We start from the raw sequence: 26784 nt of genomic DNA, 5'->3' as shown, positions 1-26784 counted from the left end.
ATATAGGTTTCTGTAGCTATATCTGATATCGCGGAATTTTTCCTGACTTCATTAATCAGTAGCTCGATGATAGAACTTTAAAATTCACAAAAGGAATACGCAGGAAAGGGTCGGTGTACTGTCCAGACTTGACGTCTTCGCAAGAGAATTTTAGGAAGTTACAGGAGTTCGTGCATCAGTGGCAGTGGAAGCGTAGCGAATACGAAAAGGCTGATTCATGGGAGCAAGCGGCCAAGAAGAGAAGACGACGCAGAAATAGAGTGCTCCCTGGCAACGATGCCATCTATCATCATCTTTCAACCGCTACCCCAGAAGGGAGAGAAAAAGGGAGAAGGAGTAGAATAATAATTTGTAGGGTCATGAGGATGCGTGCTTTTCAGAACGTATTCCCGCAGATTCGGATAGTATAACTGAGAGGTTGGTATGGCTATGTGCTGTCGGAGAGTTACCCTCAGGTCAGTTTATCAATAATATAAAGAATAGGATGTACTGACTGCAACTCGAGCGTGTTGGTGAGCTCCGTGAGCAGCAGGCCGGCGAGGTAGTGCCGCGAGCGGAACTCGTGGCTGAGCTGGTGGTGCGGCGCCGACGAGTGCGACGCTAGCGAGTGCGACGACGGCGCCGGCGACACCGACCCGCTGCTGGCGCCAGTACTCGCGCCAGTACCCGCGCCAGTACTCGCGCCCGCGCCACCCGCCGGCGGCAAGTTCAGCGACACGTAGTGCTCGTGCGAGCAGATTATACGCAGGAATGCCAGCTGCAATATACAATTTGTGCTGTATTATGTAACATGTTATGTATGAAACTATAATAGAATGACAATGAAGAATGTTACTAGGTATGCCAAATCGGTCGAAAGTTTGATATTTGTTTTATTTCTCTAGTAAAGTTATGTATGTATACAAATATACATCAAGTATCTTTCTTTTTGTGTGTGATATAGTAAAGTTTGTATGTCAAATAATATCAAAAATATTAGTTTTGATTTTATAGGCTTTAAACTTACGATAAATCTCGAGTCCCGCTAACAGTCACGTGACGTGTGACGTCATTTTACAACGCTCCGCTCCGCTTAGTAGCGAGTCGTCAGTATTTTGTTTTGTTTTCATCAGCGCATTACGTTATTATGCTATTAATTAATGAAATGGATGAGGGATTCGAAAAATGGCAATCGGATAATATGCTTAAAATAGATGCATTAATGGTTTTATCAACAAATAGTGATTTCGTTGACGCCGAAATGCGAGGAATAAAAATGCAAAGGTAAGTTAACTTTTCTTGCTATTTAGAAAATAATTTATCTGTTTTAAACTGTTTTGTTAAAAAAAATACCCAACTGATGTCATATTGCAAGTATTCCGTTTTTCCAAAGGTCGTTCAATTACAGACGCAGGTGCAGAGTTGCTCAGACACGTATTTGCTGCATGGGAAAATAAAATGGATGCGATAGGTGTTTTTGTGACCTTTCTAAGGCTTTTGATTGCGTTGATCATAACACATTATTGAAAAAACTTACTTTTTATGGCGTCAAAGACAACGCTTTAAATTTAATAAAATCTTATTTATCTGATAGAATACAGAAAGTAAAGGTTAGCAGCGCTACGTCTGACGGGTCACTTGTGCAAATGGGTGTACCTCAAGGATCTATTCTCGGTCCATTTTTATTTCTAGTATACATAAATGATCTCCCATATGCCATCCAAGATAGATGCACACTATCCCAGTGTTATTTGCAGATGATACTTCATTGATTTTTAAAGTTAATAGAATGACTAATAATTATGACGATGTAAATAGTGCTTTGCGGCGTCTTTTGCACTGGTTTACAACTAACAATCTTATGTTAAACGCTAAAAAAACAAAATATGTTAATTTTTCTCTGTCTAAAAGTTTTAATACTAATTGCAACATAAAATTAAATGACGAATCTCTCGAATTTATAGAATCTACTGTCTTTCTAGGAATCACATTAGATAATAAAACACAATGGGGTGCACAAATTCAAAGTCTTGCAGAGAAACTGAGTTCAGCAGCTTTTGCCGTGCGTAAGGTTAGACAGTACACTGATACTGATACTGCTAGATTGGTCTATTTCAGTTATTTTCATAGTTTACTCTCTTATGGAATATTATTATGGGGAAAAGCGGCAGATATTAAAAATATATTCATATTACAAAAACGTGCCATTCGAGCGATCTACTGTATGAAGAGTCGTGACTCAATAAGAGAGAAATTCAAAGAGGCAAATATTCTTACCGTTGCTTCTCAATTTATATATTCAAATATCCTATATGTTCATAAAAATCTTGACTTATTTCCAAAACACAGCAATATTCATAATATTAATACTAGATTTAAAGACAAACTTGCAGTCCCCAAGTATCGTTTAGAAAAAGTCAATAGGTCTTTTATGGGAATAGGTATAAAATTTTACAATAACATACCAAAGGATATATTGGAATTACCCTTAAATAAATTCAAAACATCTGTTATATATTTACTGAGCAAGGCCTATTACTCACTAAACGATTACTTGAATGACGAGCGTGCATGGCAATAGTTTTCATGTTCGGGATTTTCATTTAATGTTAGACATAGACACCTATATAAATACCTATGCATTGTAAATAAACTGGATTTAAAAAAAAAGTAATTCAATTGAGTTTCTTACCAGTTCTTCTCAATTGGATCTATATACCGAACTGGACGGTAGGGAAAAAAAATTCTAATGTAAAAACTTGACGTTCATAAGCGGCTAAAATGTCCTACATGAATAAATGATTTTTGAATTTGAATTTGAATTGCAACTCAAATAGGCAGAAGTACCAAACCTTTTTACGTTATAGACAACAAATATGTGTTAGATTTTTATATCTATAGGTATGTATGTACATCAGTAAATATAGGTACCTCTCTCTTAGTAAATTTAACTAAACACATAGGTATACTGATTTGTAGTGATTTGAACAGATGTACTAAATCTTTTTTTTAAATTTTGATTTGTCTTATTAATAAAATACGAGGGCCGTTTTATTTATTTTTATTTGTAACTTATTCCAAGTCGGCAAGAGACAGCTTTGGTGATGATGCTATCGGTTACATACAAGTAAAAAGAGCAAGTGATGTTTGTATGGTCAAATGCAGAATCACGCGCGAACAACGCGTACGTACCACACGGTACCGTTGCAGTTTAGAAAGTAATGAAAACAACCAAGAAGTTTTAAACGTAACTTGCGAAGATTGTGCCGCCAACAGAGGCTGTAAACGTACTATAGCATTTCTAATGTGGCTACATCGTCGAAGAGAGGACGCAACGACTGTTATCAAATTTGTTGAATTTTTTTGTGGTTATAGTAAAAATAACTATTACTTTGGTGGTTGTATTTGTACGTTTCGGCACAACACATGATTTTCTAGTATTTGGTTTGGTTATTTTTGAAAGTATTTATCATTTCTAATGAACGTAAGACGACTCCGTGCTGAGAGCGCGAGCGGACAGAGCGAGTGTTGTGACGTCACACCGTCACACGAGTCCGCATCGCACGTTTACTTCTATAAATCAGAAACTAATTGACGTATTGAAGTAATTCTTTCACTTATATTTTTTATTTTTAACCGAGATTTCCACATGAAAGCTAATATTCAAAATCAGTTAACATTCTTCATTATTCTGATGGCCAACTTCATATAATGTGGTAACCGTAGACTCATCAAGATTTGTTTTGCACTTTAATTGTGTGTGTGTGCTCAATGTATCATTAATCTAAGATTAGAGTATTGAGCATGAGTAATATAGAGAAACATTGAGAAAATGTATAATATTTTAGTCCTATATATAAACATATACAAATACTTTATCAACTGATAGATAAGCAATCTTACTAAGCAGCTTGTTTTGTAAGTTGTGTTTCGGTTGAAGACTGAGAAATGGCAGATTTTCAGATACGCGCTGACACCGTGGTTGTCCGATGATGACGTTCTTCTCGACGGCCACGACTTTCAGGTCGATCACCTGCTTCTATGCTATTACATTTCTTAAAAAAACGTACTGAATTACCTTATACTGTACTAGTGGTACAGCGTCAGGAAGCGACGCGATCTTAGCGCACATCTGTTTGTAGTAACTGCGGATTAGATTGAACACGTAGCCCCGGTCCATGATGCTCAGTAGATCGAACAGGAAGAAGGCCAGACTGTTGTTCAGACTCTGTGTCAACTTGCTGTTCTTCCCGTATCTGTGGTACGAACATATAGTTATAGTCTCATCTTTTATTTTGATTCGTGGATTGCGTGGATGCAAGTAATTTTAGTTCAATATGTGCAAACTAGATGGCGTCACAGGAACATGTAAATGGCGCTGTTAATGTGTTTTTTTAATATTACACTTGTTGGATTACGAATCTTTATAACTTAATATATAAAAGAGAGAGTGGACTGTATTTATTGAAAAGAAAATAATTAATGGAAAAGGAAGTAAAAATACGATTTCGACCTGGAAGAACGTCTTCCACACTCCGAACACCCCAAAGTAAGCAATGTAACACCAAACTTACTCACCTTTGCTTAGGAACGTCCCGATGTGTAGTACTGTTTAGTGGCCACGCACTCTAGAGTGTATATTTTCATCAAAAATTATTATATTGTGTTAAATAAATCATTAATTATCTTGTTTTATATAGATAAAAATACGGAGCGTCCTTTTAATTCCAGTTCTTATTTTCAATTGTTTTATTATTCTTTTTTCGAAATTTAAGTGGCCACATATTTTTATATGTGGCCAGTATTACCAAGCGCCCTTTGCTTCAGTAAGCAAGCCGGTGATACAACCTGCTTAGACTAAGGAGGTTCGGAATACGGAACAACACTGATATGTTCTATAGGATGCTACAAAATTATTTGCATTTCCCTTAAATGGTATATGGTGAGTCATATAATACGATGAAAAACTACTGCTTGTAGTAACTGGTTTATTAGGGTTACGGCCACTGATTAGGTTATTTCCTTTGATAAAAATGCAATAGAGTATGTAGGTGTTCATAGCAAAAATGAATCTGTAGTTTTGTTCTATAAAGCTAATTTGTGTTCCTTATCAGTTCTTAACTCGAAAGGACTCCGAACTGACGGTAGATTTGACATATTATAAAAGTCTGTAATAGATATACATATACAGAAAAGAAAAAAATTTGCATTTGCAAAATTTCCATATTTTGGTAGGTTTAGTGATAAAAATAATATTTCATGCCAAAGAATGTAAAGATTTTACTGCATGTAAATATTTTTTATTCGAGTACTACGGCAGTTCATTATTTATAGTAAAACAAATAAATATATATTTAAGAATAATAAATAAATAGAGATGAAGAAGAGGTAATACTGTAGACATCCCGGTCGACTAGTTTATTATTTGCAGATTCCATTCCTTGCATGACACAAACATTTGTATTCATGAGTATGATTGTTTACAATGTACGTTTATTACTATGTATGTTTGTTACTTGGAGATGATCTCCGAGGTGAGGTTGTTGACGAGCGTGGTGAGGTCGTCCGTGAACTGGTCCGGGAAGCGAGCCTTGCGGGGCGCCTCGTGCGCGCCGCTCCAGTACAGGTACTCCACCATCGACTTCACCATCAGCTCGAACAGCGCCCTGCAATCGCCACGTTGTATAAATACACATGTTCAATATATATCTAAATTCGAATGGGGAATCGAACCCGCGACCGAATTAAAACGCTACTGAATTAAAGACCCAGTTAAAGTATACAGGCGACGATTGGCAATTGCGATCGGATGGAATGCCATTGCCAAATTTTATTAATATTTTAAAGGCGAAAGTTTGTGAGTATGGATGGATGTTTGTTACTCTTTCATACAAAAACTACTGAACGGTTTTTGATGAAAAGCACAAACGAAAGCAAAGAATAATACAGCTTACACATCAGAATAATATGTAGGCCATAAATTTAAAACCACGGGCACAGCTAGTAATCTTATATATAAAATTCTCGTGTCACAGTTTTCGTTCCCGAAACTCCTTCGAAACGGCTTGACCGATTATTATGAAATTTTGTGAGCGTATTGAGTAGGTCTGATAATCGGCCAACAACTTTTTTTCATCCCCCTAAATGTTAGGGGTCCACCCCAATTTTTTTTTTATTTTAAGGCAAAACAACGTTTGCCGGTACAGCTAGTTACATATAAACTATTAATAATAAAAGATTACCAAGAGTTGTGCATGGCGAGATCCCTGGTGGCTCCGCTCGCGACCACCCACTGGAGCGCCAGCTCCTCATGCAGGATCTTACATGATCCGTCACTCATCACTGTAATAAACAACAGAGTATATTGAATTTTTAGTAGTCACTTGACCTTGATTGCTGCACTTTTATTGCACTATACAGTGTCCTCTACATGATATTTTTTTGGTCCTTATTTATTGAGTTCCTGTGCTGTAAAGTGTGTGTATTAGTGTGTGTCTCACCGGAGGGCGGCAGCGGCAGGCCGATGTCCCGGTCGGCCAGGCTGGGCCGAGGTGCGGTGCACTGGTACTGTATGTAGGTGCTCAACAGCGCGCTACGTCCGTGACGGTCACAGCCGGCACCATCGTTGATGTTCTGCACATTCACAACACAACATTCTATTGTAATCAACGGCTATAGTAACTGTTTACCATCAGATAACCCGTATGCTTGTATGCCACTTACATAGTATAAACAAAAATTATTGCTCAACTGTGTACTTTTTAATACTAGGGTTTTAGTACCACTGCACAATATTGACAAGATGGATGTTTTACGTAGTAGCATATGTAAAACTCTCCTGTCGATTTTGACGGTTTGTAAATGTTCCGGCTCGAAGGATGAAGTATGACGCTGAAGTTATAGTGAACCGAGGCCGATAGCTAAGCATTCACGACGTCACGTCCCGATATAATGTCCGTCGTACTGTACTAGTATCACTTTCCATCGTGTGGACAATCAATTTCTTTACTATTCTAGTTGCATGAAATATACCTAAAGGCGATGGAAAAATAAAGATTGGGAAGCTGTGACCGTAATCTCTGTGAAGATGTGCGCGAGGCAGGTGAAGACGTCTTGTGCGATGTTGAGTGTCTGTCCGGCGAGCGCGGGGGGCGCTAGCAACAGCCGTAGTAGCTTGTCGAGTATCACGGGCAGGTACCGCGCCAGTGCTTCTACGTTGGCCGTCGGCAGCTCTGTTATGCTGTTACAAATGTACAATACCACATTACTACCGATGCCAAATATAATAGCTCTACCGAGCATATCAGGACAATCACGCACTCACTTCAGCTTTCATATATGAATTTGTTTGGGTATAGTCAGTTACTATACAAAAATTGGTCCTTCGAGCCTCGAGACCAAAAAGAAAATACAACAAAAATTATATTAATTCCAAAAATGACGAAGTAGGTATTTATTATAACTGATTTATTACTAACTGACCTTGCTCGCAGTTCAGATTCCATATTAGCAAGTCCTATTCTTGGAGGTATGTTCCCCTCCTGCACCGCTTCGCATGCCATTGCGAAACGCTCTATGTATCCATCCTACAAAACAATAGTAAATAGTATTAGATTAGCGTCTAACAGGGTCCATAATTAATTTGATGTCAATTTAACTCTACTAACGGCTTAATACAAAATTATGGAATGCATAATAAATAAATAAAATAATACAATGATCAGGGCATTACAATAAATCAAATCAATCATAAATCAAAAATCAGATCAAATGTATAAGTAGATCAATAGAGAAGTTCTAAAAAATATGAGGTAACCCATAAAATACGGTCGCGGCGCCCACGACGGTCAGTTCTAAATTTGATAAAAAAAATTTGTAAATAGTGCGGTTATGGATTATACCGTCACTAATTGCACTTATAATACACTAGCTACTCGCCCCGGCTTCCCACGGGTGTACATGTATTCTATATATAAACCTTCCTCATGAATCACTCTATCTACGGGACGGACAAACAGCGACACCGACTTTATTTTATACTGATGCGTGTTTTATGAGCTGGTTAATATATCGAAAATTGATGAAATTAGGTTCAGTTTACGAGCAAATGTGTTGAAAAATAAGCATGGAAAATCATCATTTTTCTTTCCTTTCTTTTGTGGTAGATTATTGAATATTTTTTCTGTCTTTGGTCACTATCGCACGCGAATAATGACGCGAGCACAGTTAGTATAAAATATATAATAATTGCGACTGACCAGCGGGTGCACGGTGGTATGGGCGTCGAGGGCGACGCTGAAGATGGGCTTGTGGTTGTCGATCCAGCGCGTGCCGGGCAGCTGCACGTCCGGGAAGATGAACGAGTAGTTATCTGGCGGCGCCTCCAGCATCACCGCCAGGTTGTACTCGCCGCACGTCAGCTTGCCGTTGCGGCACAGCGGCAGCCACTGCCGAACAAACGTTATACCATAATAATAATAATATCTTAATCAATCGAATAAAGGAGCAAGCAAGTTTCTTGCGCCACTGCCATACAAAACTTACACTATAGTAATGGTAATAAGGGCCTAAAAGAGCAAGCATTTCCTTGCTCGTTCTTATTGCGATGAGTCAGAGTTCCGAATGATGAATAGATTAGATTAGATTAAAAAAAAAGATAGCTGTTATTATAATATAAATATAAAGTGCTTAAAAAGTTTAATATGAACCATATTACTAATATTTAATATAGTCTCAGCTTTCTGACTAAGCAGTAAAAAAAGATTGTTGTGAGTATATAAAAGTGCTTAAATTTAAGTTTAATATTAGTAGCATATTTATTAGTATATTAATATTAGTAGTAGTAGTAGTATAAATAAATATTATTTAATAATCTTATATATAAAATTCTCGTGTCACAATTTTCGTTCCCATACTCCTCCGAAACGGCTTGACCGATTCTCATGAAATTTTGTGAGCGTATTGAGTAGGTCTGAGAATCGGCCAATATCTATTTTTCATCCCCCTAAATGTTAGAGGTAGTCCACCTCTAATTTTTTTTTTATTTTAAGGCAAAACAACGTTTGCCGGTACAGCTAGTAATAAATATTATTTTATTTTATTTATTTATTTCAGAAATAAATAAAATAAAATAATATTTATTATTATTAAATAATATTTATTTATGTTATTTTAATACCGAGTAACCGATTGGCGTTTCCACATTCTTCTCCTGTTCCGGCGCGACGGGCTTCCTCTGGCAGGAGACGTGCATGAACGTGAACAGCAGGTGGTGGTGGTCCCCGAGATCGGCCGGCAGCTTCAGTTTTATCTCATCGTAGAGAGACGGGTTTCTGAGAGACATTATCATTACATAATATTAAATAAAGTCGCTGTCGCTGTCTGTCCGTCCCTATGTACGCTTAGATCTTTAAAACTACGCAACGGATTTTAAAACGGTTTTTTCTATAGATAAATTGATTCTAAAGGAAGGTTTATATATATAATACACGTACACCCGTGAGGAGCCGGGGCGTGTAGCTAGTTTAGTATATTTGACGGCTTCGCTCTAGCGGTTTAGCACACCGCATTACTTTCGATGGTCGCGGGTTCGATTCCTCGCACGGTGTAAACATTTGTATTCATGAGTATACAATTATAAAACAATCACCATACATAACCAAAGTTACGTATATTTTATTGCAGCCTCCAAGTGACCACCAAATATATACATACTTGTTGTGGTACAACACGGTGGTGTAGGCTTCGGTGGTGAATTCAGGACATGAGCTTCGTCCAAATATGGCTGGTAACGCGGACGCTTGGTTCTCGCCGGACATCAGTTGGATTCGAACCTGCACATATATTTTATAAAGATGTTAGCAATAGTTTATATGTCTACTTCCAGAAATGTCACAATTTAAAAAAAATCTACTCTATATTGTGTTTTAATCTGTAATTTGTATTATTCTGTATCATAATTGCGTATAATTTCATCTTTTTTTTATAACACAGGGGACAAACGTGCATACGGCTCACCTGATGGTAAGTAATTACCGCCGCCCATGACCACCCGCAACACCAGGGGAATTGCAAGTAATTTTGCGGATAATTTCAACTTTTTTCTTATAACACAGGAGACAAACGAGCATACGGCTCACCTGATGGTAAGTAACTACCGCCGCAAATGAGCACCCGCAACACCAAGGGAATTGCAAGTACGTTGTTAATAAATACAATTTCAAAAAATAAAATAAAGGATTTTCTTATTGAATAATAGATTTTTATATGACCGGTTAATTATATGACACGGATAGAAAAATAATCTTACGGTGATGTTCCTGGCGGAGCCGGTACGTGAGGTGTAAGCGGTGAGGTTGATCTCTCTAACGGTCAGGTACATGAGGTTGCGGTACTGATAGTGAGGGACGGCAGCCGCGCTCAGCGGGAATGCTAGCACCTCCTTGCACGGACGGATATTCTCGTCTTATAAGAAAAAAAAACAAAATTAAAATATTGGTGAGCACATACTTGAAAATTCAAATTCAAAATTTTTTATTTAGGTAACACATAATAATTCAATACACATGTAATGTGTATTGAATTATTATGTATTAATTATTAATTAATAAAATAATACATAATAATTCAATTAATTAATTATTAGCGGTCAAGCACACCGCTTTACGACCGATGGTCGCGGGTTCGATTCCTCGCACGGCATAAACATTTGTTTTCATGAGTATGATTGTTTGTATCGGTCTGGGTGTTTTCTATGTATAATATGTATGTATTTACAAAAAAAATCTATGTATATGTATCAGTTATCTAGTACCCATAACACAAGCTCTAGCTAGCTTAACTTGTGTCTAGATGGCGCTGTGTGAATTGTCCTGAGATTATTATTATGTGTTTGCAAGAAAAGTATGCACTTGTTAGTCGTGATTTGCGTAAAAAAAATGAAATCAAGAGGTCACGCTTGCATCTTGAGTCGTTTAGTTTTTAATCCACTGATAATATGCATACACATAGCATTTAAAATTTAGTTTAACATATAACACATAGAAAATAACATACATGTTACAATATTACAAACAGTTATAATTAATAATTAAAAAAATACAGCTAGGACGAAATTGGTTTCCATACATCTTGTGTTTAGGCTGTAATGCCCAAACGCTGATTTTCAGGGGAAGCTGTTATTAATTAATTTAAAATTTAGTAGTACTGTTGTCTGTGTGAACGTGGTTTGTTGGTGTTACTTCTGATCATTACATATTATAAAACAAAGTAGCTGTCGTTGTCTGTCCGTCCCTATGTATGCTTAAATCTTTAAAATTACGCAACGGATTTTGAAGCGTTTTTATTTAAAGATAGAGTAATTCAAGAGAAAGGTTTATATGTATAATACATGTACACCCTGGCAAAGCCGGGGCGAGTAGCTAGTAAGGTATAAATATAAGTGTATGTTCTGATAAATGATGGCTAAAATACATAGGTAAATACAGTATGGACAGTTTTATAGTAATAATAATAATAATAATAATAATCTCAGGACAATTCACACAGCGCCATCTAGACCCAAGTTAAGCTAACTAAAGCTTGTGTTATGGGTATGTATATAGTTTCGTAAATACATACATATTATATATAGAAAACACCCATACCGATACAAACAATCATACTCATGAATACAAGTGTTTGTGCCGTGCGAGGAATCGAACCCGCAACCATCGGTCGTAAAGCGGTGTGCTAGACCGCTAGACCACCGAGGTCGTCATATATATAGTGGAAATTTTATTTTCTAATAGAACATAGAAGATCTAATAAATAAAAGAATAAGTTAATACATACCTCCATATGGGTTCAGTTTAGCTAACTCGGGCGTCAGTCCGTTTTTAACTTCATCGGGACACGGCGATACTTCGATCTTCAGTGTACCAGGGATGCATTTCAGTTTCTTTGGAGCTGAGCTTGGCCTTTTTATTTCCGCGAGGAATTTATACAAGTCCTCGTCGCGGAGTTTGTCTGGTTCCTTTAAAGTTTTAATTATGTAAGATCAGAGTATAGTTTAAGAAAGGTTATTATATCAAGTTCAGAGTTTCTGAATCAAATACGATATCCATTTTTTAGAATAAAATCAATTGCTGGATTAGATAAAATGAGAAAACATGAAAGTTTAATTAGAAATGAAATATTGGATATACTATTATATTAATAATTCTTTACCATAATTTTTTATCTCCGTGAGAAGTCTATATACAAGGAAAATTATATGACTAAATAAATATATGTTGCATCAGGAAGAGCATCATGATCCATCATTGTAGGTGGCACATGCGTAGCATATAGAGAATCATAGAGAATCAACTCGCTTATATTAAATACTTGTTTCACATGTCGGTTACACTTTGGAGCCGCCACACGAGATCCAGTGCTAAACAGCTAAACCACCGAGGCAGTCAGTAAATATGTAATTTTTTTTATAACACTGTGTCAAACGAGCATGCGGCTCACCTGATGGTAAGTGACTGCCGCCGCCCATGAGCACCCGCAACACCAGGGGAATTGCAAGTACGTTGTCGGCCTTTTAAAAAGGAATAAGCTCTTTTCTTGAAGGTTTCAATATCGTATCGGTTCCGAAATACCATTGCTGGTAGATACAATTGAATCACAAGGACGAACACATTTTATTAAAAAAAACAGACGTAGCTGCTGGTAACAATCAGTGAACAGTGTGGCATAAGTACCTGCTTGAAGAAGCTGGTGACTGTGATGACGATGGGCTTGAAGGTGAGGAGGTGCGCGGCGAGGTCGTCGTGGGGGGCGCCGGGCCCGTGCGGCGTGTGTGGGGGGGGGTTGCGGCGCTCCACGGAGCCCTTGCGGGTGAGCGAGCCCCCCACCTCGCCCGCACGACGCCGCAGCTGCTCCAGGCTCGACGACGACGCCTTGCGATCTGTGCCCCCACAAGTGTCAACGAGATAGGGGATTGTTAGTACAGGGGACAAGTGACTCCGGCAACTATACTTTATGGATGATAACGGAATGGTGCACCTGCCTGCGCTAACGGTTTACGCTGGAGGACACCAGTGGAGGATGATAAGATGAACATGAGATCAGGTCAGTTAGCCCATCGTGATAAATTCACCAAGAATTTATCCAGGGGGAACCGCGTGGAGGTCATTCTGACATGGTACATTGCTAGCAATAAGATAATTAATCCACATTACTAACAATCCCCCTTTCCCCCCGCGGCAACTATGGTTTTTTTTTAGTGGATGATAATGGAATGATGCACTCGCCTCCGCTAACGGTTTACGCTGGCGGGCACCAGTGGAGGATGATAAGATGAAGATGAAGTCAGGTCAGTTAGCCCATCGTGTTAAATTCACAGGGTATTTATCACAATGGTTTCCAGGGGGAACCGCGTGGAGGTCAACCTGACATGGTACATTGCTAGTAATGGGTTCATTAGTCCACATTACTAACAATACCCTTCCCTTACTATTGTTAGGTTTTTTTTTTTTCATGGATGATAATGGTATGGTGCACCCGCCTGCGCCAACGGTTTATGCTGGCGGGGCACCAGTGGAGGATGATAAGATGAATATGAGGTCAGGTTAGTTAGCCCATCGTGACATATTTAGCAGGAATTTATCACAATGGTTTCCAGGGGGAACCGCGTGGAGGTCAACCTGACATGGTACATTGTTAGTAACGGGGTCATGAGTCCACATTACTAACAATCCCTTTCCCCCTCGGCAACTATGGTACATAGTCAGCAATGGGGTTGCTAGTGCCCAGGAGCGACAACGACACCTTACGGTCTGTGAACCAACAAGTGTATATGGGGCAAAAGGGATCTATTTTTTTAATGGTTTGTAAATAAATAGTGCATCCGTCTACGTTAACGGTTAACGCTGGTGAAGGACCACTGGAGGACGGGTTAACTAACCTGACCTCATGTTCATAAGGTCAGTTAGCCCATTGTGAAAAAATGACTAGGAATTTATCAGGATTGTTTCCAGGGGAACCGCATGGTGGTCAACCTGACATGGTACATTGCTAGCGATAGGGTTATCAGTCCACATTACTAACCATCATCTTTCCAGGGAAAAGGGGATTGTTATAATGTGAACTTTCCCCCAGAATGGGGACATTAGTACTGGAGACTAGTGACTCCATTGCTGACTAAGTACCATGTCAGGTTGTCCTCGATGGTTTTTCTTTGGATAATCTCATGGTTACTTCGTGATAAATCTATCACTAACCCCATATTAGCATCCTTCACTGGAGCCCGAACAGCATATCATCCATTAAAAATAATAAATGTACAATTATAGTAAATATGAACAGTTTGGGGCCATGGGGCGAACCTTTTTACCCAGGCATCAATTGGGAGACAACAAGCCCTAGGTCTATAGTTTTTTTTTAATTATATTTATTAACAAAACTAAGTACTAGGAATATAAACCACAGACTAACAACTAACTCAATGTAACTAGGGGGAGGGGATTGTTAGTAATGTGGACTCATAATACCATTACTAGCAATGTACCATGTCAGGTTGACCTCCACGCGGTTCCCCCTGGAAACAATCGCGATAAATTCCTGGTAAATTTGTCAGATTGGCTAACTGACCTGACCTCATGGTCATCTTAACATCCTTCACTGGTGCCCCGCCAGCGTAAACCAGGCAGGCGGGTGTACCATCCCATTATCATCCATGAAAAAAACTCAATGTAACTCAACATCTAGTGGCATATTAAAAGATTTTTAATCATTTCATTTTGCTTATTTTTTTTACGCCACATCAGTCATTGTAAACAGTGTTAGAAACATCACGTAGTTTTGTATTTATTATTTACTTCGTATGGAGTTCATTGTTTTTACTTATATATATAACAATACTCACCTAAACTATTAGTATTAGAATTAGCCGATAGACTATTATTGTCTGCTTGCTCCCGTTCAAGACTGTTGGATCCGCTGAGGATGTTCAGCAAGGATACAGCACTCCAGGCGAGTGGCATGCGGTATTTCCCGAGGCGGGTGCAAGCAGCTTGCGCGCTGGCTCGCACTTTCTCTCGGTTCTAAAATCATAGATGCATTTTATACTTTATGGTATATATATACTCTTTTTTGTATATAATACCAGGTAATTAGTTGCTTTTACACAACACGTTCTTGCGTGATTGAAGTAAAGAGCGCTCGATTGATTGGAAAATTACGCGCACGCGTTATTGAATGATTTATGTTTTGTATTAATTTCTTCGCGCATGATTGCTTGTATTTTTTTTACTTTATTTTGATAATATTATTTTCCATAGACATGTTTAAAAGTAGTAGATTAACAATAAATCTGTAATTAATTACATGATATTCACCATTTTACAATGACATTTATTTATTACAAAAATGGAAATGCGCGGTTGCAAGATGCGCTCTTTCTCGTCGTTTTGATCGAGATTCACTTCCTGCCTAGACAAATCTAGTAATACCTACTAGTGCAGCTTTAGATACATGTTCTAGTATATAACTCAGTGCAGTTCTAGACAGGCCAAGATCTAGAACCTTCTAGGAGATTAGATACTCAGATAGAGAAAGTAGAAGAAAAACAAACCTACAGGCCAAGATCTATAAGTTTCTAGAAGATTAGATAGTCAGATAGAGAATTTAGAACAAAAACAAACCTTATCATCTTTGATATAAGGCTCAACACATTCGTTAACATCCCCTTGTAGAACTTTCTCGACACGAACGACTAGGAATACATCCGGCGACGGGTTTGGTATATCAAAGATGGCGCTCCGGCTCAGTGTGGAGATGTCCGCGTGGGGGATGTGTCCGGAGAGCATCTGCTTTGTGCACTCAGAGTTCAGATTGAAGTAGAAATTCTCCGATAGTTTCTTCTTCTCTTTCGCGTCGAACAGGGCCATTGACGCGAATAGCGGTTCCACATCTAGTTCCAATCTGTAATAAACAAAAATCTATGGATTATAAATAATCGTTATATTAATACGTGAAGTAAAAACTTTGTACCTCTTTTTGCGAAAATTGCGCGGAGTGAGGAATATGAAATTTAGCACACTTATTTATATAGGTATATGTAGATGTTATTTTTTTTAAATAACCGTAAAAAATACATTAATATTTGACACACACACGCATGTATACTCTTTTATTTATTGTTAGTCTGTGGTCAAATTGAATTAAATAATAAGCAGCGTCTGAATGAAATATTAAAAATATACATAATAAAACAATATATAAAACTTGTCACTTTCATAAATATTCTCATTAACTCAGTGAGAATATTTATGAAACGAACAAAATTATGGAAAATTTCATATACATTTACAATTAATCATATATTGTCAAAGTATGTTCCGGTGTACTCACTTGAGCTGGTGGCAGTTGACCAGTATTCTGTGGCCCATGAGCTCGCACGGCATCTCTGCCGGCAGTCGTCTCTCCACAGCATCCTCTTCGTCTAGGTACGGTATGTACAGGCCTAAGAGATCGGGCTGACGATTTTCCAACCTGACAACAAGTTGTACATAATTATACACATTTGACGGCCTCTGTGGTCTAGCGGTTTAGCATACCGCCTCTTTTCGTATGGTCGCAGATTCGATTCCTCGCGCATCCTATCCGTGCCGCCATTGGCAAATACATTGTTTTACCTTAGGACTGTGTGATGTCTGAGTTCCTTATAATATCTGTCACATATCTCTTCAAAGAGGAATTTGACTTACAAAGTCGCCCTCGGTTATGTAGCTGTTTATTACACCGATTTACTTCCGAATGTCGCGGGTTCGAGGAAACGGCACAAAAATTTGTATTCATGAATATAATTACTTGTATTGGTCTGGATATTCTAGATCAGTGAAGTATGATAGGACGAGCATGAAGTCAGGTCACTTTGCTCATCATGGCAAATTATACACGATGATTCAAAGGGTGCACCGCATGGAGGTCGACCCGACATGGTATATTGCAAGCAATGGGGCTGCTATCCTCATTACTAACAATCCCTTACCCTCTTAATTTAAGGGTTTTTTTTCATGGATGATAATGGAATGGTGCACCCGCCTGCGCTAACGGTTTACGCTGGCGGGGCACCAGTGGAGGATGATAAGATGAGCATGAGGTCAGGTCAGTTAGCCCGTCGTGATAGATTCACCAGGAATTTAACACGATGGTTTCCAGGGGTAACCTAACTTAAGGTTCGATACAACTCACCTTTTAGCTTCATTTATAGCATCCACTTGTTCCATCGGCTTCCTCTCGAAGAGGTCCGGCAGCAGTGGGTCAGATGAGGAACTGCGCAGATCCAGACTCGCCCAAGAGCCTCGAGGAGTCAAGGTCTCGTTGCAAGATGACGATGATGAGATGGAAGCTACTGACTGGCGTCCACTTGATGGTTGAGATTCAAACTGGAAAATTGTGATTCATTAAGAACTTATTTACCTTATAGGAAGTTGTAAGTAAATTCATACCTCATATAATAATGTGGAATAATATCTCAGAATATTTTACACAGCGCCATCTAGTCCCAAGCTAAGCAGTGCTTATGTTATAGGTACTACACAACTGACATACAAAAACATGGGCAGATTTTTTCCTAAATACATACATAATACACATAATGTTCAATAATATTTCAGAATATTTTACACAGCGCCATCTAGCGCCAGGTCCAGGGTTTGAGTCCTGGCGCGGTACAAACCATTTTATTCATGAGTTTTATATAAATTCATTTAAAATTAATAAGAGTTAAGTTTATTGTCAGTTCTTGTTAGCTCGAATGCACTGAGGGTAGATTTGACATATCATAAGAGACTATTAACCTACATGAATAAAGATATTAAGATTTTGATTTTCAGTATGATTGTTCGTATCGATCTAGGTGTTTTCTATGTGCATTATGTATGTATTCGCAAAATAAATCTATGTATTTATATCAGTTGTCTAGTACCCATACCATGAGCTCTGCTTACCGTGGCGCTGGGTTAATTGTCCAGGATTATTTGTTATTATTATCAATACCTGATTAGGTACCAATTCCTCAGTGGATACTGTGGGCGGCTCCGCATCTATTTCATACTGGTGCCGCGGTCCTGCTTGGAGCTTCTCCAGGCGTTCGTTGATCCTCTCCCGGTTGAACACCGACGCGGAGTATGCCCGGTGCTTGTACTCCACAACGGTGTAGTCTTGTGTGTAACATCGTATACAATCGCGGACGAACATAGGCGCTTTGGTTCTGCAAGATTTTTTTTATCTAAATTTATTTTGGGATTTTATTTTTAAACATCTCAACTCAATTTCAAATATCAAACTAATCGTAAACTATCTTAAAAATAATAAACCAAATTAAATAATTACCAACTGAGAGGGTCTATATATTAAAATTTCTTTTATCAGCGCTCACAAACACAGCGCAATCTCTGAAGTAGAACTGCAAGATTTATATTCTTTTAACATTGTTTATGCATCGATATCCAAGTTCGATCAATTGGGCAATCGCGGGTCCCTGCGAAAGAGCAAGGGGCGGGGACGTACGGGTGGATGAGTGACCGTTGAGTCATTCCATTCGATGAACAGATTGGACGGCACCTAGTCTATTATTTAACAATTTTATACATTTTAATGCTAAACTTTTATTCGCTTTGGTACACGCTGATGGCTTCAGATTCTAGGGTGATTAGGTGACAGAAATTATGGAATTTGCTTGCAACAGTTTGAATTTGTAGTGACCAAATAACCTTGAATCAGCGCAGTTTGATGTGGTTTGACTTTTATTTATTAAGTAGTTAATCATTTTTGCCCAAAATGAATAAGTTTATTGTAAGTTGGAATAAGGGCTTTCATTCGTTAATAAGGCAAATAAAAGATATTTGAAATCTTGCCGTAAATTGACCGTCAGTTCAAAGTTACATCGCCCATTCGATCCCGACCTGTCAGAAACGCAAACTCTGAGCGGTCGGACTTTAGTGGAAAGCTGTTAATTTTAAAATGACAAACAGACATTTAATTTTTATTTGTACAGATGAGGTTTACTTACAAGTCTTCATCGGGCAACACATGTGTTAGTGTCCGTATTCGCTTGGGTACAACGCACAGTTCAATGTCGGAGGCAGGGTACGCGAGAGGATCTCGCTCACCCACCAGCCTCTCGCACACTTCCTCATAGTCCGGTGGCTCAATCATGTCGCACAGTGATATCTGTATAGAAACAAATGACAAATAAATACTAGCACGCGTTATCATGCGAACCATACGTCGATTTGAGAATATCAGTCGTAAACTGAGTTACGAATTGGACTGTCTTACTAATAATATATACGAGAAAAGTTGTGAGTTAGACGTACGGATGGATGGATGGATGGATGGATGGATGGATGGATGGATGGATGGATGGATGGATGGATGGATGGATGGATGGATGGATGGACGGATGGATGGACGTATGGACGGACGGACGGACGGACGGACGGACGGACGGACGGACGGACGGACGGACGGACGGACGGACGGACGGACGGACGGACGGACGGATGGATGGATGTATGTTTGTTACTCTTTCACGCAAAAACTACTGAACGGATTTTTATGAAACTTTACAGTAACGCGTGGTGTAATTTGCGGGCACAGCTTGTATTAGTATAATGACATAAAAATAAGAATAATATTGTCATGTTATGATAATGAAATGCTAAAAATGAGTAAACAATAATATAGAATATTATTAAATTATATAATCTAATATGTTATCTAGAATTATGTAATTATTTCTACAAGCATAATCATTAATATAAAATTTTCATGTCTTCACATAAGGCGGAATTTGTGGAACCATATGTGTCCATTCTAGAACCATTGTGCTCACCACATTTATCGTATATAAATGTTTAATTTTAAATAAAAAAAAATAATGAAAAAACCACATAGAATTCATTATCATTAAAAATAAAAATACATCAATTTTAGTCTTAGTCCCAACCTATGTGAAGCTTGTCCCAACCTATGCAAAGCTTGTGTTTACGGAGATATAAATAATTAGTATTTTTTGGGAACAAAAACTGTGACACGAGAATTTTATATATAAGATATAGATAAATAAATATATATAGATAAAAACAAATAATCATATGATGTGTGAGGAATCAATTAAGAATTTATTATATAGCAAATAATAATATGACATTGTTATTATTTTAATATTTATTATTCAATTCAAGATTTCATTAAGCTCCTTTCTTGTCAGAAAATGAGTAATGTCTAAAAATATATATTATAATAATTACTTAATAATTTATTTGTATGACTCAAATTGTTTTTAATAAAATTGCTATGTTATACAATACTAAATTAACAATAATAAATGACTCATGTATATGGTTGGTAGCATTTGGACTATTACAATATTAGTAATAACATCTATTTATATATACAATATTACATTATTATGTATTATTTCATGCTCAATGCTCAGACACTGACATTGATTAAGTTATTTTGTTTAATTCTGCTACAATTAGCATTTGAGAAATCAAAAATATTCAGTCAGTACCGAAACTTGACTATTGTTACGATCTTCCCTAATGATGGTCAAATTCCAACCTTTATGGAGTCTACACTCCTACATTTCTCCCTAATTGTATTATTAATGAACCTATATTTTTGTAAAAGCTCATTTGTAAAGAATAAGAGCCAGGTTTCTTGTTAGTTTTATTCAGTTCATAATACATTTGACATATCATAAGAGTCTGTAATACACCTATGTAAATAAATAAATTTTGATTTGGACAATAACAAGAAGAAACAATTCTCCCTAATTGTATTAATAATGAATCTATATTTTTGTAATTATGAACAAACAAGCTCATTTGTAAAGAATAAGAGCAGGGTTTCTTGTTAGTTTTATTCAGTTCATAATACATTTGACATATCTCCTCATAGTTGAGATTTGGACAATAACAAATGAACTTGAGGAGAGTCGCTACTTACTCTTCTTCTTGTACTCTTCAAGAGAATATATTTGTATATATGTTCTTGTATATTTGTTAGTGTTTGCGATTGCAAATAGCCATTCAATATATTTAAAAATAAAATTCAAATTTGGAATGTCACGCATAGAACATCAATGTTGTTTTGTTTAACTTTATATACAATTTTTCGCACTTCTTCTCAAACATTCTGTTGCGTCACTATTAAATTCTATGTAAACTATATTCAAACCATTTTTTATTTCATTAATACAACAAATTAAACATTGCAATATTCCTCCAGCAAACAGTATACATGGCTTTCATGCTAATACAAATATGAGTCCATACACATCATCAGTCCACTGCTGGACATAGGCCTCAGTCCATACACACAGCATACAATAGTGGGCTTTTCTAGTGTGTCGTAGTAGTATCAGTCATTGATGTTGATAGACATATATGTTGGTAAATATTCAAAAAGATTTTAAATTCTAAATATAAATTTTTGGGTGTGACCCATAAATTCATCTACATTTTTAAGGTAAGATACCTATGTTTATTTTTATAATACATGATGATATATCATCAAATTTGATTAATATTTGTTCAGGCAGTTATTAGTGAAAGGTAACAAAAAAGATAAACGCAAATTATAGTATTAGAATAAATTAGAGCCTAATTACTTGTAGCACAGTATGCTACGTTAAGACCACTAGTGAAGTGATTAATAAAATATTCAAAGCATGTACGAAAGACAGGATAAGACTGTATGATTGATATTAATAATAAAATAATGTTAACTCACTGAAGACGAGCACCCCGAGAGAGTTCCCACCTTCGACTGGTTAGCATATACCTTCCGAGCGTCCCCAGCATTCCTATAAATAAAAAAATCAATCCAGCCGTATTTTTGTACCTCCAACCCAAGTTACATGCATCGTTAAGCGAGACCCTAGGGTGTAATCAATCCATTTACCCGGAAGAATGTTGATATTTGCGTCCAAGTGTCATCTAAAATTGAACTGCAGCTAATAAACTATATGCACAACAGTTTTTTTTATTTATATTAATCGTTTGTAATAATATTAGACAATTTAAGTAAAATAGATCAATTATTAAAACGAAACCGACAATCAGAATCTAATACAAACAAAATAGCTTTTGACACTTGGTTTGACTTCTGTCAATGATGACAAATAACGCTTGGAATGACGTTTTACACTTTTTGTCGAAAGTTTAAGTTTTGTCAGCAAAGGAATCAATTGTGTACAACTTTATACAATATATTTATTATTAATTTCGTACTTGATATTTCTTTTTTCTTTATTGACTTCATGTCGAATATATTAATATTTAAATGGCTTATAGTATTAATTTAACGAATTTTAGCTATTTTTTTATTGCACATAAAATAGCATAGGGTTGACAGATCACCAAATCTAAAACCCGGGCAGATCAAATAGTTTACAGGTTATACGGCGTGCTCTATCACATAAAACAGTTCAGCCATTGTGTAGTCATGACGTACTAAATAATTACAAGTGTACAGTTAATGAAAAAACCGTATCGTTCGTTTTCGTAATTTCAAATACAAATTCGATACAATTTCGTAACCGTATTATTATGAAACTACTAAAAGTACTGGTCAGATTTTAATATAATTATGTATAGAAAAAAAAATGAAATAACACACCAAGAAAATACAGTCGAATTGCGATCTTCCTCCTTTTTGAAGTTCGTATAATTTGTTACTAGTTTCATGCAATCTATAGATACATATAAATAAAATTGGAGTGTCTGTTTGTAAAATTGAAATAACCATTTTTTTCTACATGCATATGAATATAAATACGGTGGTACATATTCCAAAATAACATTTTTTACCATTTTTGTCTGTCTGTTTGTTACTGCTAATATCTGAAGTGGCTGGACCGATTATGACGGTACTTTTTTTGGCAGGTAGCTGATGTTATAAGGAGTCACTTAGTCTACTTTTATTTTAAAAAAATAAAGTTAAATTCTATGCGGACGAAGTCGCGTTTACAGCTAGTTTGTAATAAAAATTGTGTATATTTTTCAACATGATCAGTCGTAAGATGTCGGATAGATTATTTATCTACATTCACCCAGTCGGCCCAGACAGACGATTAGTATCAAAGAAATTGTACGCCCACATCGGTCCATAAGAGGTTTACTTTTTTATTTATTTATAACTTCATTATTCCATGTTAACATGTTAAAATATTAGTATTCGTTCGCATTTATAATTATTGTTACTGTGTTACTAATAGAAATAGAAATAATCTTCATTCAAATAAACTCAATATAAACACTATTGAATAGTCATTATATTTGATTTTACCTCTCATTCGGAACGCAGACTCATCACAAGAAGAATAGGCAACAAACTTGTGTATTACTCTTATAAATAAAATTTATTCTAAATAAATCTATACATATAAATAAAATTGGAGTGTTTGTTTGTAACATTGAAATAACCGTTTTTTATTACACATCCATATGAATATAAATACGGTGCATACACCAAAATAACGTTTTTTATCATTTTTGTGTCTGTCTGTTTGCTCCAGCTAATATCTGAAATGGCTGGATCGATTTTGACGGAACTTTTTTTGGCAGGTAGCTGATGTAATAAGGAGTAACTTAGGCTGCTTTTATTTTAGAAAAATTAAAGTTAAATTCCAAGCAGACTAAGTCGCGGGAACTGCTAGTTCACAATATAGATAAGATAATAAATGTAATATAAATAATAAATTTAATAAATCTGGGCCAGCGATTTTTACGGTGCTAAATTCAAATGTCTTTTGCAACTGTATTCCATACTTTTCTCGCGTTTGTGTTATGTCGTCGCTCTTTTTTTTACTTGGTCTGCCTGGTCTACGTTTTTGTTTTATGAGATACCAATTTGTAATTATTATTGCCCATCTGTGGTCTCTAATTTTTAGTCTATGAAATTTCCGTTGCCTCATTGACGTCGAAAGAAAATACATTTTTTCTAGATGGTTTGCTGTTAATATTAATATGCTTGTCAAGTTTATGTTATATATAGTATTAGAGTAATTATCATACTTTTTTTTTAATGGTATCTAAGACGTTAGGTGTTGTTATTTATAAATGTATGCAACCTCATTGCTACATTATATTTTACTAAAAAAAAAAAATATAACACTCGAATTTTAAATGTCATTCTTAAGTGAATCGTTGGAAGTATAATACAAATCCATAAAAAGTACAAAATATTAATTTTATTTACATAAGAACAAAAGGATTTTATAAACAATTGGCATGGGCAAATTATCATTAAATATTTCTTTCAGTGCCCATTAGTTGTTCCACGTAATTTTAATTTTTCGCTATACTTATTTTGCGTACGTAAATTGAAAGATATTAAGTGTCCTAAATAAATATACCATCTACATGTTACAAGTTCACAGTGCTGAGTATGAGGGGTTGTAATTATGATAAGAACATTAATTTACCAGTCGGAGACTTTCTGATATCAGTCTCGCGTAATTAGTAAAGTTAGAATAATATTAAACATATAAATATAATTTTCTTTACATGTGTATGCTTAGATTTTTTGAAATTACGTATCGGATTTTAAGACAGTAAAGTTATACTTCACGATTTTGTGAATTGCTATTTTTTAGTATACAAACCTTATTTACGAATAATCTCCAGAACGAAGTATATATATGTTTAATATAAATTTTATAGAAAGTCTTTATTCATATCCAGAACATTACAGACAATGTTATATTAAAGGTTTTTTAATATAAAATTAAGTTAAGTGTTAAGTTATATAAAAAAACACACAATACACATTATAACTTTGTAAGTAATTTAATGAGCACCCTGGCGAAGTCGATACAAGTGTGAAAATAAAATGCTTTAATTATAATTATTACTGTAAGGTTTCTAAGCTGTGTACAGACAAATTAACATAAAGAAGTTTTGGAACATATACGTCTTTATGTTGGTTTATGTATTTAGGCGATTGTAATACTAATTTAGCGGGGGGAAAGGGGATAGTTAGTAATGTGGATTGATGATCTCATTGCTAGCAAAATACCATGTCAGGTTGACCTCCACGCGGTTCCCCCTGGAAACCACTGTGATAAATTTCTGATTAATTTGTCACGATGGGCTAACTGACCTGACCTCATGCTCATCTTATCATCCTCCACTGGTGCCCCGCCAGCGTAAACCGTTAGCGCAGGCGGGTGCGCCATTCCATTATCATCAATAAAAAAAAAACTGTTCCATCTAGGATAACAGCCGTGATATCTATCCACAATATAAAATGAAGTCGCTTCCTTTGTCTTAAAAATCTTAAAATACGAGTACTTAAAAACATCTAAGCGAACCTTATATTTATAAACTGCGCAACGGATTTTAATGCAGTTTTAGCAATAGATAGAGTCATTCAAGAGGAAGGTTTATATGTATAATACATGTACAATTGTGCGAAGTCGGGAATAGTAGTTAGTTATAAATAAATACCGGGTAAAAATAAAGGTCTCTATAAAATCCACGCGCTTTCCAATCACGCTGCATTGGAACTGCGTATATTTTTAATCTGCCTGCTGCGTTCACGTTAGCTAAAATCCTAATTGGATTTGATGTCGCGTGGCAATGGCTTCCTGGACACGAGACCTTCGCTCGTCCGGATTACGACGCGGTTGGGAAAGTATTTTTGTCTATGCTAGGAATATATGTATATATTCATGGCTGCTAGTATTAGTGGTGTGTTCAAATACGTTGTCAATGGTCGAAATCATAGTGATGCCTTTTTTAACCCAACATAAGGTAAGTTTATCCTCTTCTAAATACAAATTGATCTTTATTGTGGATCATAATAATATTCCTGGAAAATCCAAACTGCGCCATCTAGTCCCAAGCTATGCAGTGCTTGAATTTTAGGTACTACATAAGTGCTAAACTGAAATATAAAAATGTAGATCATTAGAAACAATCATACTCATACAAACAAATGTTTCAAATGTTTGTACTGTGTGAGAAATCGAACCCGCGACCATCGGAAGTAAAGTGTATCAGTAAGTAGTATAAATTACATACATAATTTTGTTTGCATCGGCTAGTCATATTAATAGGAACTTATAACCATAATAATTGTGAAAGTAGTACGCGATTGTATAGAAAAAATGGTAATTTTATAAGTTTTTGTGTGTTGAGAGATATCTTCAGAATCATCCAATCCATTTAAAAAATACTTTCCCTTTTTCGTTTAAAAGGTAGAATATATTGTTCCAGGTATTACAATATTATGTGAATGTACCATAATCGAAGGTAATGGGAATCCTAGTAATGTGCACTAATGTACCTATTGCTAGCAATGTACAATGTCAGATTGACCTCCACGCGGTTTATCCTGGAAACCTTCCTGATTAGTTCCTGATGACTTTATTAAGAAGGGCTAACTGACCTGTCCATGCCTCACTTATCATCCTTCACTGACTACCGTTAGTACTTTTCCATTATCATCCCTTAAAAATATAACAATACTGTAAATAATTGAATCACCTAAAAGCAATAACTAAATCAGAATATAATTAATGAAGCTTTTAAAATAAGTTAAAATATATTTCAATCACAAGTAAGTACCTACGTCTTTTCAAGCCTCACTAAGTTTGATGTCAACTAAAAGTCTAATTTTTCGACAAAAGGACAATAATATTGTTAACGAGCCAGGCAACTTGTCGAAATAAAGTTATAAACAATAGCTAGACGCTATTGGAAATGCTATAACTGAATTAAAATCTGCGTTTGTCTCGAGTATCTGCCCCGCCCT

At 36.3% G+C, this 26784-nt stretch overlaps 1 protein-coding gene across 1 annotated transcript in view; it reads right to left on the bottom strand.

Moving 5' to 3' along the window:
* Window positions 1–22083, bottom strand: part of LOC131854696 (dedicator of cytokinesis protein 7) — a 37088-nt gene extending 15005 nt beyond the window's left edge. The window contains exons 1-21 of the mRNA XM_059205830.1: window positions 21928–22083; window positions 21757–21829; window positions 19025–19185; window positions 18010–18223; window positions 17203–17396; window positions 16360–16500; window positions 15651–15930; window positions 14873–15050; window positions 12708–12913; window positions 11812–11992; window positions 10289–10443; window positions 9694–9812; window positions 9158–9311; window positions 8238–8426; window positions 7462–7565; window positions 7051–7219; window positions 6480–6612; window positions 6222–6321; window positions 5496–5645; window positions 4058–4235; window positions 495–757 (exon numbers count right to left, since the gene is read on the bottom strand). Coding sequence (XP_059061813.1) covers window positions 495–757; window positions 4058–4235; window positions 5496–5645; window positions 6222–6321; window positions 6480–6612; window positions 7051–7219; window positions 7462–7565; window positions 8238–8426; window positions 9158–9311; window positions 9694–9812; window positions 10289–10443; window positions 11812–11992; window positions 12708–12913; window positions 14873–15050; window positions 15651–15930; window positions 16360–16500; window positions 17203–17396; window positions 18010–18223; window positions 19025–19185; window positions 21757–21829; window positions 21928–21962 — 3377 coding nt within the window. The 5' untranslated portion in view covers window positions 21963–22083. The remainder of the gene's footprint in view (window positions 1–494; window positions 758–4057; window positions 4236–5495; window positions 5646–6221; window positions 6322–6479; window positions 6613–7050; window positions 7220–7461; window positions 7566–8237; window positions 8427–9157; window positions 9312–9693; window positions 9813–10288; window positions 10444–11811; window positions 11993–12707; window positions 12914–14872; window positions 15051–15650; window positions 15931–16359; window positions 16501–17202; window positions 17397–18009; window positions 18224–19024; window positions 19186–21756; window positions 21830–21927) is intronic.
* Between the last annotated feature and the right edge of the window lie 4701 nt (window positions 22084–26784).

The sequence above is a fragment of the Achroia grisella genome, unplaced genomic scaffold (genome assembly GCF_030625045.1).
Source record: "Achroia grisella isolate CSIRO2021 unplaced genomic scaffold, CSIRO_AGI_Agris_v1 utg1244, whole genome shotgun sequence".
NCBI lineage: Eukaryota > Metazoa > Arthropoda > Insecta > Lepidoptera > Pyralidae > Achroia > Achroia grisella.
This window is presented reverse-complemented; position numbering and strand designations above follow the sequence as displayed.